The sequence below is a fragment of the Larus michahellis genome, chromosome 8 (assembly GCF_964199755.1).
Source record: "Larus michahellis chromosome 8, bLarMic1.1, whole genome shotgun sequence".
NCBI lineage: Eukaryota > Metazoa > Chordata > Aves > Charadriiformes > Laridae > Larus > Larus michahellis.
Genome location: NC_133903.1, coordinates 56,642,111 through 56,658,287, shown reverse-complemented (window position 1 = coordinate 56,658,287; position 16,177 = coordinate 56,642,111). Strand labels below are relative to the sequence as shown.

Sequence of the window (16,177 nt, the reverse complement as noted above, 5' to 3'; positions counted from 1 at the left end):
CTGTGCAGTGAGTGCTTTCTCTTGAAAACACGATCAAATCTTTCTTTATAACCTATACTAACAGATTTTGTTGTTCTCTGTTACTGCAGGGCGGTATCTCCACTTACCTGGCCATATGTATCACAAATTTTCAGATTGTTTCAGTTCTTTAACTACTGAAAATATTTTTGGATTTAAACAGCTGCAGGTTCAAATTGAACTTTTACAAAACTTCAAGGTATTGTCTTCTCCGTGTGTTCCGTATCTTCTTTTCAGAAATTTTTTAGAGGAGGAAGGATGTTTAAATTATTTTGATTCCTACATTTTAAAATACAAAGGCACAGCAACTATGGTAGTCTTTGCATGCCTGTTATAAATGACACAAAATATCACTTTTTAGTTACTGGATCAGCAAATAAATTAGAACCGAACTATTAGAACCAAAGACGATCCATGTCTGAACAGACCCAAAGCTAGATTACGCTCAGGCACTGAGAAGGTGTGGGGTTAGTGTAGTGTGGGGGGTCGGGAGGGTTTATCTCCAGTAGGCTAGCAGTACATTTTCTTCGTTTTCCTGTTTCACTTTAAAATATTTCCCTTGCCTTCAGTTTAGCCACTGGGCTCAGATAAATCGCTGCCTATAGAAATGAATAGGCATTTCTGTGCAGCTTTATCAAAGATCAGTGAAATTTGTCATGCCCAAGGAGGAAATGTGGTTAAGTTTAGGGCTAATGTTCTTTTCTAAGAAAAATTGAATACATTCATGAATAGTAACGGTGGTTTTGCATAAGCATTAATGTACTACTTGAAAACTAGAAGAGAGCCTAAACGAAAGCAGGCTACACTCTAATTTTATATAAATTTGGCAACAGAGTAAAATCCACTGCTGAAAAATGTTTCTTTTTGCTTCAGTTAGATAATGTCCATGACATCAGTTAAAATGTCCATGTTGGTACATCTTAGCACAAGATTGCTTCATTTCCACAGCAGATAACTAATTCCTGTACACGCTGGTCTGATGCAGGCAACTGTGATGAACCACCAGAGATTACGCAGTCCCTGTGTTAGGTCTTACTTCTCACTAACGCCCTGAGATTAAATGTAGTTACAATGAGCTAGCATTGTATTCCTAGTAATCTGCAGCCATACCTAGTATGGTGTTCCTAGTAATCTGCAACACTTCATCTGTTCAGCGCATAAGGTATTGGCTTGTTTGCCATGCCTTGTTCTCGTGGGGACACGGCCGGTAGTGTCTTGCCCCATGGGCTTGTGTTGATGATTAGCAGGCCAGCGTTCTAAATGAGCGCCTGTTAAATGCAGTAGCACCGTCATCAGTAATGAAAAATACAAACGTTGTTGAAGACATTTACTGAAAAACTTTCTCATTCCAATGTAGCACCGCTAGGCAAATGTTGGAAAACAAATAGCAAGTATAGCAAGATAACTTTAAATAGTAATAGTGTATTACACCTGATGCCTTTCGTCCAGGTATCAGAAAAGGCTGCTTAAAAATAACTTTTGAAGCTCGAGAGCTGACCTCTGGAGTTTGGCACTCCTGGGATGGTACGGGGTGTGAGAGAAGGGGTCAGGAGCAGATGTTTCATTCTCCAAAGCACCTCTCTTTAACTGGTAACCGTGACAATTTAATGTCATCTTCCATTAGGGAAGACTTAATGCTCAAGTCCTTTTCAAGTCCGATACCAGCTGAGTTACTAAGATCCCAGAGTGAACGTTCTTACGCAGTATGAAAACATAGTTTAAATGGGAAAAAAGCTTGACTGAAGTGGCTGGCAGTTTGAAGGGGCAGCCTGGTCGCACAGCGCCTCCAGCCCCAGGAACGCACCTTCTCAGGTCATGGACACACCTTGGGATTGACCTCTTCACAATTCATTCCTCTTTGGGGAGTCTCTGTCCTATACTTTTCATGTGCTTCTGAGCAAGAAACTCTCCAGCTAATTTTTTTATTCAATTCCATAGTTTGTCATTGGAGCATTGGTCAAAATGTATCACTGGTCATAGAATTTTCTGTCTGGAATTCCTTTAACATAAAGGATTATTGGGGTTTTTTTTGTTCTTTAATGAGAAATAACAGCCCATAGGGTGTTTGGTTTGGATTGGTTTTTCAGTATGAAAGTATGGATACTTGGGCAAACATTTCCAAAATTTGGACAGGAGAGCAACAGGAGGGAGCAATGCTCCTGTAACAGTTCAGTTACGACAACAGCTGTAAGCAAAGTCCTGCACAATTTACTAACTTCACCTATCCTCCCCTTATCAAACTGATGAGTAACATTTTTATCGGAAAAAGAGGTTGCTTACACATTAAACACAAAAAAAAAAGTTTGTAGAATGCTTCATGCTTTGGAAAACGGAACTACTAACTTGATGCTTTCTCATAGGCTAGAAATAATGGCCAGCTAAGCTACCGGGGCCCATTCCGCTGTAACGCTGTGGGGCACAAATGCCAGCACAGTCCCAACGGGGCACAAACGCTTTCCAGATGGCGGGGGCGACACAGCAGAGCTGTTCCAAACTCACGGTGGCTCCAAACCAGTGCACTGATGGTGGGATTAAAAAGGGGAGAAAGGATAATTTACGCTTTTGCAGACTTTCTCCTCGAGGCTGCGTACATCACAGTTTAATGTGAATATTGTTACCAGCGCTGGACTTGGTTTGCAAATGGCATCTGCACGGGTACAGGCTGGAGTCCTTCATGCCCCTTCAGGGTATGCTCTAGTGGCAGAGATTGTAGGGGTTTTTTTGGGTTTGTTTTTTTTTTTTGTGTGTGTGTGTATGGTTGGACTCGATGATCTCAAAGGCCCTTTGCAACCATGAAGATTCTATGATTTCAGGACAGGTTGCTGTACAGGGTCTAGGAAGCAGAGAATTAACAAGCCATAGCTCAATAATTTATGAAGCAAGTCATAACCTCTAATAACTTATTTATGAGAAATGGGGCTTTCCTGCTTCTGTGGTTCAGCCTGTGCACACTTGGTCATGTAAAGTGAAACCTGGGCCGGGCAGTATTTCAAACTGGGCGTTGTTAATAGCGCTTTTAACCCATAAAACAACTTCTTAAAACTGTTAAGTCTGTTTCTGTGTGAACGATGAGTATATAGAGACAGATTAGGAACCTCTGCTCGTAGGAATTTACTGGCTCGGCAGCAGTTCGGCTCCCAGCCGGGCAGCACGGCCCGGCCCGGTGCCGCTCGGGGGCGGCAGAGGCCGCCGCCCGCCCGCCATGGCCTGAGGGAGCCGTGCCCGCCATGGCGCCCGGCGGGCCGCCTGAGGGAGCCATGCTCGTGGTAGGGCAGTGCCGGACCCCCTACAACCCCCCCGGAGCCCGGCGGGGGCTGAGGCGGTGCCGCGCCGCCTCCGCCCTCCCCTCAGGGCGGGCCGCGCCGGCCCCCTCTGCCCGCCCCCGCCTTATAAGGGCTCCCGGCCGACCGCGGCTCGCCTCAGCGCTACCGGGCGCCATGGGCCGGCCCCTCGCCGCGCCGCCGCCGCGGTAGCCCGCCGGGATGAGCCGGCAGTGCCAGGGCGGCCCCAACGGCACCGAGCCCGGTGCCATGCGTCAGCGGGGCAACGGGACGGGGCCGGCGGCGGAGGGCTGCGGCGCCGTCTCGGTGGTGTTCCCACTGACCATGATGATCACGGGCATCGTGGGCAATGCCCTGGCCATGCTGCTGGTCTCCCGCAGCTACCGGGCCAAGGGGAGCCGGAGGAAACGGTCCTTCCTGCTGTGCATCGGCTCCCTGGCCATCACCGACCTGCTAGGGCAGCTGCTGACCAGCCCCATCGTCATCTCTGTCTACCTGGCTGACCGCACCTGGGAGGCCGTCGACCCCTCGGGCCACCTCTGCTCCTTCTTCGGCTTCAGCATGACCGTCTTCGGCCTCTGCCCGCTCTTCATCGCCAGCGCCATGGCTGTGGAGAGGACGCTGGCCATCCGCGCGCCCCACTGGTATGCCAGCCACATGAAGACGCGGGTGACGAAGACGGTGCTGCTTGGGATCTGGCTGGCCGTGTTTGCCTTCGCCCTGCTGCCCGTGGCCGGCCTGGGCCAGTACACGCTGCAGTGGCCCGGCACCTGGTGCTTCATCAGCACCGGCGACAGCCAGCTCACCGGGAGCCTCTGCTTTGCCTCCACCTTCACCATCCTGGGGCTCCTCTCCCTCGTGGTAACGCTGGCCTGCAACCTGGCCACCATCGAGGCCTTGGTGTCTCGTTGTCGGACCAAAGCGACTGCGTCGCACTCCAGCAAGCAGTGGGGGCGGATCGCCACAGAGACACTGATCCAGCTCTTGGGGATCATGTGTGTCCTCTCAGCCTGCTGGTCACCGCTGCTGGTAGGTCACCTTGTCACCCGCCATGGGTCACTCTGGCCTCCTCCCTCCCCGAGGGCAGGCTGGGCCCGGGAGCTGCCGGCCAGGGCAGGGTGGGAGGCACTTGGTGGATCAGGTTCCTCATGGACGGTATGGCCATGAATGGCCGCTGAGGAGAGACAGTGGGGAGAGGGACAGAGCTTGGGGATGTCGGGGATGGAAGGCTGGTAGGAGAAAAGCTGGGAGAGGTCCAAGAGGACAGACAAAGTGCCGTGTATTTGGAAAAATCAGACCAAGGAACCAGAGTGAAAAGGAGGAAAACAAAGGACGATGAGGAAAACAGGAGCCTTGTGCAGAGGAGAAAGGCAGGACGCGAGGAGCCGGAGGGTCCGGGAGCAGGACAGGGCACTGCTCAGGGCACAGAGCCGCAGGCGCCGGGCAGAGAAGGGGCAGGTTTGCAGGGGAGGGAGCAGCTGGCACCGGAGGGACGGCGGGCTGGGTGCTCCTGCCCGGCACGTTGTACCTGCCGGCCACCACCACGGGGTCTGAAGGTGACGGGACAAGGGGAACCACAACCTGCTTGTTCCTCGTTTGGGGGAACCCATGAGGAAGTTTATTGGGACCTTAGTGCGACGGAGCCCTGTGCTCATGGGAAACAGCCGTTTGCGATTGTTTGTTTGCTCCCACCTTCTAGCAAAACTTACTTCAGTGCTTTATGAGAAAAGGTGCAACTTGGGACTTTGAGAGTGCCCTCCGCTTTTCAGCAGATTGCTCACTGTATCTTATTTATGGGAGCATTGAGGGCTTTTTGTTTCTGGGTTTTTTTTTAAAGGACCCTTGCATTTCTTTCCACTTTATTGTTATTCCTCATTTATGCCCCTTCTTGTCCCACTGGGCTAAATGCCTCCTCATGATTTAGGAGTGGAGGAAGCTGAATCTCTGTCTCTTTCTGCCATGTGGGACAAGGGCAGACCCGGGAGTCTGGCACTCCAGCTAGAAAGGCTCAGCTTGTTCTGCTGTCAGAGTATGATTTTTGGGAAGTTTTTACTTGGGATCCATACGTAGCAAAGGGCTGAAGCTGGCTATGGTCATTTTGAACTTAGGTGAAAGGTATTTTATGGCCGGAGAAGGATTTTTCTTTCTTCCCGTGCTCTGAGAACTTGAGCTCTTGTTAATGGAGCTGTGGCAAGCTAACAGCCGATGAGGATGAGGTAAAAAATAGAAAAAAATTAATTTAGTAATGTTATCCTTGTAAATTAGTTAAAATGCCATCAAATCTACAAAATAATCCTGCCCCAAAAAATTAAGTCGGAGGCTGTAAGTTAACTTTCTAGAGATTGTAAACAGCTTGTGACAAAAGGAAAATATGAAACCACACTGAAAAGTTAGTGAGAACTTGAGAGCAAAGAACAATGCTCTGCTCCTCACAGGCCAAGGAGCGTTAGATGAGGTGAGTTAAAGCAGGAGACTGCCCTGTGGCTGTTTCTGTGTCCCCGTGCACTGGTGGCGCGCAGTCCCGCACACCTGGGCTCGCCGCTGGCATTCCTGTGGCACCTCCCGCTGACGCGGGCGGTTAGATCCCAAGGGGAGGCACCAGGATTTCTTTATTTTACAAAAGTTAACTGTTCCATGCTTGTCTGTAATTAAACAGATGAAAAAATTAGCAGGCAGTTTTTAAATGAAAGAAGTACTTTCGCCTCTCAGCCCTCGCCTTTGTAGTCCTTGCGTTGGGACGCAGGTTCTGCCCGGCCCTCCGCAGCGAGGACCCATGCTGCTGCTCCCTCACCCAGCCCAGCGCCGCGGGGCCATTCCACCTGAGAGTTTAACCAGACTTGTAGCATCGACAGCAAATCCCTGAGATAAGGGATGCATTTTCTCTTCCTTCAGAACCTGAGTAGTCAGAAAAATCAGTGGGGATGCAGGAATTCCTCTTGGGGGTTTGCTTCCCGTGGCATTTTTGCAGATTTAACAGTCAGAAGTCAAATGGATAGAGCTGTCCTTGCTCGACTGCAAGGATCTGTGGGAAGGGTTAATGGGATGAGTTAACAGAGCGGAGCCTGTTGTAAACAATGCTGACACCTCCAGAAAGCACTGGGGGAGCTGGTAAGAGAGAGCAGGGCTTCTTGGAGGTCTGGCCACGGAAGGTCAGCTGCCTCCCTGGCGAGGAGCCCGACGCTGCGAGTGCCGGGCAGGGCCATCTGAAGGGACGCTGGCTGCCAGCCCTCTGCATGTCTCCTGCAATGGTGTGGGGCAGTGCTGCCCCACCAGGGGACACAGCCGTCACCCAGAGGGACTTCCTCAACAGCTCGCTTCCCTCTGCCGCACCGACAGTTGAAAACATATAACTTGTTGTGTGGAGTTCTGCAAAGCTTCTCTGTCCGGTCAGCATGCTCTCCAGTCTTCACAGTCTTGAAATCAAGAGCCATGACTAGAGGAGCTTATTTATACGAGCTACGCTTCAGTGTTTTCTGTACAACTGCAAAGTATGAATTGGGAATAAGAGGCCAGATTTTTGGAGGAGTGACCATGGAGTAATGCAAGTGCCTTTTCAGTGAAAGCCAGATTGTAGAGCTCATTTAACCTGTAGCTGCATCATTTAGCAGTTTTAAGAAATTTAGCTGAAACAGGAGTCCAGGGATTTTCAGAAGATATTTTTGTGTTTTTTTTTTTTTAAAAAGAAATCTTAGTTTTATAACTGAGAACTAAAAGATTCTGACAACTATTACTATTAGGTAAACAATGCCCTTCTACACAGACAGTATTTTTAGACTTGATCTGTTGATGAAAATGACAAAATCAAATGTGATTTAATAGAAAAGTGAAACTTCTGACGATAGTGGCTGTGCTCTAAATGCTTAATGAAGTGTCCCGCCTTTTCTTGATTCGTGCTGGATTTGGTAGAAGAGAGGAAGTGCATATATAATGCAGGCATTGTCTCCTTTTGTTGTGCACTCGGGATCTTACTTGAATTCAGCGTGGAGAACCTGGGAGAACTCTCCACTTAAATAAGAGATTGCTTTATCATAAGTGGTTTCCAGTTCAGACTAATCTTCTATTTATTTTGGTGCTCGGCTGTGGAGCATAGGCATCGAACTAAACTGACAGCAGATTGAAATGAGTCTGAGGTAAGACAGAGGAAGCTATTCCTTGATTGCACAGAAACACCAGTGCAGCACAAACTGGAATTCTCGTAATAATTCTTCTAGAGCTCCAGGCTACAAAATTATTCAGTCACAGTGTTGTTTCAAGGCTATTTAAAGCCAAAATGCTCAGGTGTTCTGCTGCTTTTCCTATTAAAATACTCCTCCTTAACCCTCCTGTCAGACGGAAGTTAAATACATTCTCCTTTACGGGTATTTTTATTAAAAATATATCGTTTTGTAATAATTTTATGTGTGCAAAACATAGCTATGGAAAGCACCTTCACTTAGAGAGAAAAAAAGACAGTGGTATCACTGAGCTGCAAGGAGAATAGCAGTCTCCTTTTCTATGAGTCAGTCACTCTTCCCACTAACGCTCTGCTGCCGTCTGAGGCTGAAATAGCCACCGGTTTCAAAGCTGCCCCAGCGTACTGATCGATTCAGTTTGGCCAAAAGACTGGATTTTGCTGGACTGTATTTGTCACAAAATAGGGTCACAAAAAATTAGACCCCATTTGTTGGAATCCCGCTAGACTTTGATGGGACCCTGTCATGATTCCCCGCATGATTATCCTTCTGTAAATATGTTCTTATTAAAATCCTCAGCTTTCTCCAGCAATTCTCTGAGGATTGCAGATGATTTCACTGTTGTATGTTCCTCAGGAGCAGAGAAGTGATGTGCTTGAGGCTGCCATGCCGGCGAGTGCCCGGCGGGGTGGCAGAGGGGAGCGCTGCCCACTGAGCTGCTGGTGCCTGTGCCAGACGTGCGGTGCAGAAACCAGCATGGCCTTGGAGCGGAGCCGGCTCCGAGAAACAGTTTTCCCCAGGACATAGCGATCCCTCTGTGGTCTGTGCACACCAGGAGGTGCTGCATTGCCCTACTGCAAGAAGGTCACTAATAAAGGTAGATCGTCAGGTGCCATATAACTGGGATCCTTTCTGAATTACTGTCAATCCGATGGACGAGCAGTTACAGCGAGGGGCAGAGCCAAGGTTAAGCCGGTGCGGATGCTGGCCTTGCCTTAGCTTTGCCTGCGACAGGCAGTATTTCTACTTTAAAAAAGGAATCCATGCCCATGCTGGGCAATGGGAAGTTCTGCTTTGGGGTCCACCAGCGGAGTCTGTAATGGCATTTGGCCTGCTGAAACCGAAGTCTCTTGTTCAGCCTCAGCTTCATCAGCGGCGGCGGAAGAGAGCCCTAAAAATTTAATGTCACAAAATTATAATTTTGATTTTAAAACAAGATGGTACATGACTGTAGGTATTGGTAGTCATTACAGGGGAAAATCATATCCTCTCCATCGTGGCTTTCCACAGTTCACTCACCACAGCCACTGTTGGCATTTCATCAGGAGCATCCTCTGTTCCTTCTGCAGCTCGCTTCTTTATGTGCGAGAGAATTATTGAAGCAACAGATGAGGGCTGATGGGAGAGGAGAAGCATTGTAAGAGGATGAATCCTCATGTCTTCATGATGCATAGAAAACACATTTGTTTTTTTGGAAGCTTTCTCAAGGAAAGACTTTGCAGTCTGGGACCAGGAATTTCCCATCAGATTCTCACCCTACGTTCCAGACCAGACACTCAGCTCTGGCTTGGCTGAAAAATATGCACCTTTAAGCACATCAGCTGTTTTATTCTCCATCTTTTGCTGCATATAGCAGCAGGTTCTGACATTGTTTCTAAAACTGGACAAATATTTTTGGAAAGTTTTTGCCTTTTTTTTTTCCCTAACTACAATGGAAGTTTGTTCTAAACTCTTTGCAATATAATAGTGAGCTGCCTGGGAGTCCCCGAGGTAACACGGGCCGCCCATGTAAGGTTAAGCCACTGCCGATGTATCACAGCGATGGCTGCCAGCTGGGAGCCTAGGAAACAACCCCAAAAAGTTCTTGGGTACTACAATCCATCTTCATTCAAAACACCGTATAGATATCTCACAAAAAGCATCTTGTCTTTGGTTGTACATTTGAAAACCAGGCGAGTGGAGGTTTAATATTATTACAGAACTACATTCAGTGATAACAGTAAAGTTTTATCTACTCTAATTGAATAAATACAGTTATCAACTTTATTACTATATGCATTTTGAGCCATATTTTTTATTGGCATAAATTGTGTAGTTCCATTGACTTTATTCCACCGGATGTTGTTTCTTTACCTTTTGCAGTCTTTTTTTAAATTCATTTAGAAGACCAGTACAGGCCATGATAAACAGCCTCTAAGGATGTCTAACAAATAAAATTTCCAGTAGGGCAATTGTTGGTCCAACAAGTATTCCGGTAAAGGAATATTATGTAATAACATCAAAAATAAGCAGCGGTTGCCTGCTTGGGAAATGTGTTTTATTAGCCTGATATTTTTGTAGCCCCATGGATTTGCTAACAAAAGAACAGGATAAGAAGGTCTGCAAAACAAGGGTCATTGCAGAGTTCCCAAAGGAAGAGCTGAGCTGGGAGAAAGTAACGCCAATACTGGGAAGGCCAGACGGGAGGTGGTTTCCCTCGACTGTAAGGTGGGCACAGCGCATTCATGTGGTGCTGCTGCTCCTCACGGCACGGTGATGCTGCCAGCCCTGCTGTGCCGGGCTCCGGTGGGCACAGGAGGCAGGTGCTGCAGCACGGGCCGGGCAGTGACGGTGACAGTGACAGTGTCCCAAACAGCCGGAGGTGGCAGAGGAAGTGGTGGGATTGTGGTTGTATGGTTCTGGTGCACAAGTGGCTGTTTGTTGTGGTCTGGATCTGTATCTATCTGTATTTTTGAAAAGCTCTACCAACGGTTACTTATTTTCATTCTTATTTAAATTAAATGTAGTGGATGGAATCCTCAACTGCTTCTATTTAAAGAAACAAAAACAATTCTACTTTGCTGTCCGAGTGCCCTGCCTTCCGGCCTCATCTAAGTCTTTCCAAGGTCAACACGTGGTTATTGATCTGGCACCCAGAATATCCCTTTGAATGGAAAAATCCTCCCCCGTATCCTCTTGTCCTGGTCACTCTTGCTGTGACTGTCCCAGTTTCTGGGGACAGCAGTGGTCCAGCTGTGACCTCTCTGGGTGACACGGCTCTGAAGACAGCCTTCTGTGGGAAAGCCTGGGCTGGGATCGCTCGGCTCGTGGTGCAGCTGGTGCAGAGCGTCTCAGTTCTTTCGAAAGGCTGAAGTCAAGAAGTTGGACAGGGCTGCGGATAATGGTCTGCGCGTCTCGTCCCTCAGGCTGTTTCCAGGACTGGCTGCCAGTTTATTTAGTGCCTGGTACCGCTGGCCTTTGCAAAGGCAGTGAATTAGATGTGCGTCAGACATCAGAGCCCCTGTGCGTAGGCATCCATCTCTTTGACATACACAGTAGACACATCAAAATGTGCGGACCTACTGCACCTCAATTCGGCAGGATTTCCAGACAGTAAATTCAGACCGTCAAGGTCTTCAAGTCCTGCCCAGAAGAGATTTGCAAGCAGAAAAAGGACCTGTGCCGGAAAAGTGAGGCATTCCATAGGACTCGGAGGATGGAGTGTAGCACACAGGCCCCACCCCTGGCTTCCCAAGCGGCAGGTCCACAGTTCCATCCGTGGCAGGACCCGGTACCCAGCGAGGAGGCCAGCTTGCACTTCCCTGACCTCCTCACATCAGCTCTGCCTTTTTCCTTGCCCTGAAGCACCCAAGGGCTTCACCGTGCATCACAGCCGGGTGTAAGAGCACAGGTATTTTCCCCATAATGCAGCTGATATAGGCACATCGTTTGGCAGCAAGGTGCATGCCAAGTACCTGCTCAGAGACGTGTTGACCCCTGTGTTTATGGGAAAAAACATTGCAATACGGGATCTAATGTAGCTGATCTGTAGAGAAGCCACTGAATGCCTCTAGAGGGATATATTTTTAAGCAGCTGTAGTTGGTACAGAAAGCTCTGGAGAAAACTTTAGACAACAGATACCGACTAAGCGATGGAAAATTATATGTCTGACATCTTTAAAAACGTGATTCTTATTTCCCATGGGTGTATGTTAGTATATGAACAGACTGCTGGTCTGTGTTGCGAGGTGTGGGAGACATCAGTTACGGGAAGTTCTCCGTGTATGAAGCATTCTGCAGTGTAAATAGTGTCTCTGGGTCATACCAGTTCGGACGCTGTGCAAAACAGATGCCTAAAGCTGTCGCTGTGTTCACTGGGGAGCTGAGCTGAGGGGGAAAAGGAGGACATCGAGGTCAGGGGAACACAAAATGCCGTCTGTGGCTTTTGAGAAAAGAAAAAGATTTGTTTTCTGTTTTCTTGACTCATAGCCTAACACACCTTTATTAACCTTTTTCTTTTAATCTGGCTCAGTTCATAAGTAGAAGAGTTTACCTTAAAATCAAATTCTAAAATTTAGAAGTCATAGAATAAAACATTTTAACTTCAAAAAAACCTGAAAACATTTTTGTATTTCAGATTCTTTTTTCTGACATTTACTGTTCATAACATAGTTTTGAAGAGCTCTACTCATCATGAGTTACTCGGCTGTTCCTCGTAATTATGATAATATGGTAACGATAAAATGAGTCCCTTGAAGTCCATTCTGTGTGGTCAATCCTTTCCCTTTCTAGCCAAGGCCGTCTTGAACCTCTGTGACTCAGCACGTGGCTTTCTCTTGTGTCTCAGGCCAGGCAGCAGCATGTGCTGCCTTGTCTTAGTGTGAGATCTATAAATAAACGTGATGATAGCTGAAAAGTATCACATGTATCACTCGTTTCACACACACACACACAAAAGCCGAGCTGCTCTCAGTGCTCATTTGCTCTGATCACAGTTTGAATCGGACGAGGGAAGAAAAATATTTGACAGGATTTTGCCTTTAGGGGTATTTGCATACAGTGATATACAGATAACGGTCTCTTAACATACATTGCTTTTTCCTCCTAACTTTCCTTAGATAACGATGTTGAAGATGATCTTCAGCCACACATCCTTTGAACACTGCAAGGGGTTCTTGGGTGAAGCCCAAGGCTCGGAACTGCACAAGGAATGCAATTTCTTCCTGACGGCTGTGCGTTTGGCCTCGCTAAACCAGATACTGGATCCCTGGGTTTACCTGCTGCTCAGAAAGATCCTCCTCCAGAAGTTCTGTCAAGCAGCCAACGCTGTCTCCAAGTGCTCCAACAATGAGTGGAAGGAGAGATCCATCACCTTGTCGGAGGAAATCCGACGGACAACGGCCTGAAGGAGCACTGATCCATTTGCATGGGAGCTGCTTTTGCCAACGAGCAGTTTTAAATCTTACTGTGAATTGGGGTATCTGTAACATGTTAGCATCTGCGTAAACCGCTGAAAATGGTATTGCTGAGTGACCTTATAGTGCCGAGTGATTATTTATCCAATGTGCCAAAAATTCTCAAATACAGAGGAAGGAATTGGTTTTGTTTCTACATTCTGTTGTTCTTGCCATTCATAACTGCAGAACGTGCATATTCTGCATGAGCTGCAGAACATGACGGTTTGTGTGCCGAAAATAGAGTTTGGAGGGAATTTTCCTGCATTAAGGTAGAAAAAATGGTTTTCCGATCAGGGGACACGTGGAACAGGTTCAACACATTAAATTACTGAAGATACCCACTCCTATATGTATATTAATACTAAGATTATCTACTTCAGAGAGTCCTTCTTCCTCCTTTTTTTCTGGAGGGACAAGGGAAGAAAGGGGCAAAAAATACAAGGATTAAAGGAAGCCAAAGTTAGGAGACTTTATTTGGATTTCAGTGGTTTAAAACTGAAAAGATGGTGTTGTACCAATGCTGGCGTGTCACTCTCTTTGAAAGTAGCACGAGTCTCGTGGCACATGGCTTAGTCCCGATAAATACTTGTTCTGTGTGGATGCTAAAGTGAGCTCGTCTGCGGAGGAGGAGGAGGATGTAGCACTGGGACAAACAGCACAAGGGAGGAAGCTGTGATTTTTTTTTTTAAATAGCAGCCTGTGAAATACCCAGGCGTAACAAGAATTGCTGTTTGCCAAGCACACTATAAAACTACTTTGAGCAGATGGAGAGGGTGATAAACAGGTAAGAGGCGGTAAATGTTCTTCCTGTAGGTTAATGGCAAAGGTTTACAAAGCCAAAAATGCTGTGTTCATATGAGTTGTTTTATTTGGAAATGCACGTGTCCAGGAATAAAATGAACATCAGATGATTTTTAAGTAATGGGGATGCCACTCAAAACGTCTTCATTACTAAAATGTCCTGTAAAGTGGCCAAAATAGTACCCCAAAATGCTTTATTTCTTCTTTCCTCCAAAAAGACAAATTTGAGAGATATGGCAGCTGTGGGAATTTTTAAAATAAAGCAGACTGGAAGAGGTGGGTAGAAGTGTGTGTGTTAGTCAGATCTTTCCCCCAAGTAACTTTCAGGTTTTATTAGAAAACTTGAGTTCTAATCCATTTGTGTCACATCTGAAGTTTGTTTTTAAAGGGGCTACATTTTTTCCTCGTTTTCTTCACCCTTTTGTAGGTGTTAGCCTCTAACGTCTCCTGTTTCGTGGCCTCTAACGTCTCCTGTTTCCTGGCCTCATGGGTGAAATTAGGTGGAAACACAATAAAACACAGTATATCGTGTAGTTGTACACCAGATACTATGTGCCATAGAGTACTGAATTCAGGGGCCGTAAAGGCAAGTGTCATCCTGCATCTGCTAGGAATTTCTTGCACGGAACCTTTATTTTTACTTCTCTTCCTTCGTTTATAAAAGTAACTACTCAAAAGAGAAACTGGCTACTCACTTTTCTTGTTCTGCTGCCGCATTGCCTAATTCCTTGTCTTCATATCAGTCAAACAGAAATAATTAATCTGACAGCAGAAGCTGCTGTCTACATAAATCAAATTTTACCTGGGTGGCGTTCGAGTGCAGCCTAAAAGCCAACGTCTTACTTGAATTCACGAGCCAGCCTAAAAGCCCAGCGGCACATTTTGCGAGGCACTGCCGTTGGTTAGCGGTACTCATCGCCGTCTTCAATTTAATGGGCTAAATTCCTCTTTCAGTTAGGAGTCGCCTGCGTCCCTCGGGCTGCGCCGAGCCCGCGGGGAGCCTGCACGGCAACGGGGCTGCTCGCCCCGCTTCATTTACTAATCAGCACTGGGGGGAACACGGCAAAATTAAAATCGTATTCCTTCTCTTTGAAAAAGTGCCTTGCAAGATTCATCCGTTTTTTTTAAGTTATTTTGGAATATTAAAAGCCTGTTGTGCTGCCCAGAGGATTGGTATTGTTCAGTTTATGTACGTTAGCTTTTTAAAACAAATAAACAAACCCAGTCGCTTGTAAAATATGTCGGGGTGACCTTAGCAATTGGACTGAGTCATTCTTGGTGGAGACATTTCTGAGCAGCGGCACTCGCAGAGCGCGCGGCTCGTCTGGGACCCTGCGCGGGCACCGCGGGAGACGTTCTGCGAGGAAGAGGGAATCAATCCCCTTTGATCCGCTCTTTTTCACCGGCAGGAGGAGGGTCTGGTTTCCCCTGTGCACAATCAGTGCAGGAGGTGGAGTGAGAGAAGAGCTCGGGGGTGCCGTGGCCTGACCTCGGCTGTGGGAAGGGCCCTGCTTCGGTTCTCGGGGAGCCGCGCTCGGGCTCCTTGGTCCCAAGTGCCGGGGGGTTTCACTTCGGCTCACTGCGAGTAATTCTGTTACGCCGTGCCTTTTCTTAGTGAAACAGGACACTGACTTTTACAGTTGGAAAAAGGCAGTTCTGTCCCTCTCTGGGTGCGGGAATATGAAGAAGCTACTTTAAATATCAGAACATGGGAAAAAACGTCTGCTTTTAATTTGTTTACAGAAAAGGAGTTTAAGCACTGTTTGCCAGCCGTGGCGGGGCCTGGCTGGAGGAACGCACTTTCAAAAAGGAATTCAAAGAGCTTAAGCGTAAATGAAAGCTTTTATTTCCCATCTACCTGTTTGAGTGGGAAGGTGTATTTGTGTTGCATTTCTTTAATAATGACTTTTATGTGATGTATTTAAATTCCACTAAAGTAGTATTTCTAATACTGGTTTTAATCTGTTGTACTTCTGTCAGAGGTGTTATGGGAACTGTAGGGTATGGAAAAACGATTTTGACATCATTGTTTGCCTTAAAAACTAGCTTGTCTGTGTATCAAATCAATGTGTGTTGTATCCGTCAGAATAAAAGTTCGGCAGAATAGCCAGTCTCCGTTTCCTGGGTTGCTCTTGCCTGGGACACAATGTCAGGACAATTCCCCACAGGAATTCCAGTCCGTGGCATGAGCCGTGGCCCCTCTCCATGCGGGTCCTGGCCAGCGGAGCCACAGGGTGCTGGCCCATCCCTTCCCCGAACCGAGCGCCATGAAGCATTGTTGAGTGACTGGCCTTCGATAAATGGTTACCTGGGCTTTGCCAAAGCACCTGCTGCGGAAGGAATGCCCGTCCCGGCAGGCTGACACCCATCCCATCCTGTCCTGCACCCTGCTCTGAGAGCAGCTCACCCGCGGGCGACCGTCCACAGCCCGCGCGCCAGGGGCGGCCCACGCTTTTTTACAGAGAATCATGGAATCATAGAATCGTTTTGTTTGGAAGGGACCTTTCAGATCATCAAGCCCAACCATAGACCCAGCACTGGCCAAACCCCCACTACCCCGTGTCCCTCAGCACCACGTCTGCCCGGCTCTTCAACCCCTCCAGGGATGTGACTCCACCACTGCCCTGGGCAGCCTGGGCCAAGGCTTGACAACCCTTTCCGTGAAGAAATTTCTCCCAATATCCATCCT

The 16,177-nt window shown here is 47.4% G+C and overlaps 1 protein-coding gene across 1 annotated transcript; it reads left to right on the top strand.

Moving 5' to 3' along the window:
• The first annotated feature begins 3,434 nt into the window (after nt 1–3,434).
• Nucleotides 3,435–15,591, top strand: PTGER3 (prostaglandin E receptor 3). Its single transcript, XM_074597154.1, has 2 exons — nt 3,435–4,328; nt 12,349–15,591. Exons 1-2 carry the CDS (start codon nt 3,501–3,503, stop codon nt 12,634–12,636), a joined length of 1,116 nt encoding a protein of 371 aa, XP_074453255.1. The 5' UTR covers nt 3,435–3,500; the 3' UTR covers nt 12,637–15,591.
• Nucleotides 15,592–16,177: the final 586 nt, after the last annotated feature.

Bases quoted from the DNA above. Each gene is read 5' to 3' on its own strand.
- PTGER3 (XM_074597154.1), top strand. From the start codon at position 3,501: ATGAGCCGGCAGTGCCAGGGCGGCCCCAACGGCACCGAGCCCGGTGCC. The intron at 4,329-12,348 runs GTAGGTCACCTT...AACTTTCCTTAG, and splicing joins CCTGCTGGTCACCGCTGCTG to ATAACGATGTTGAAGATGAT.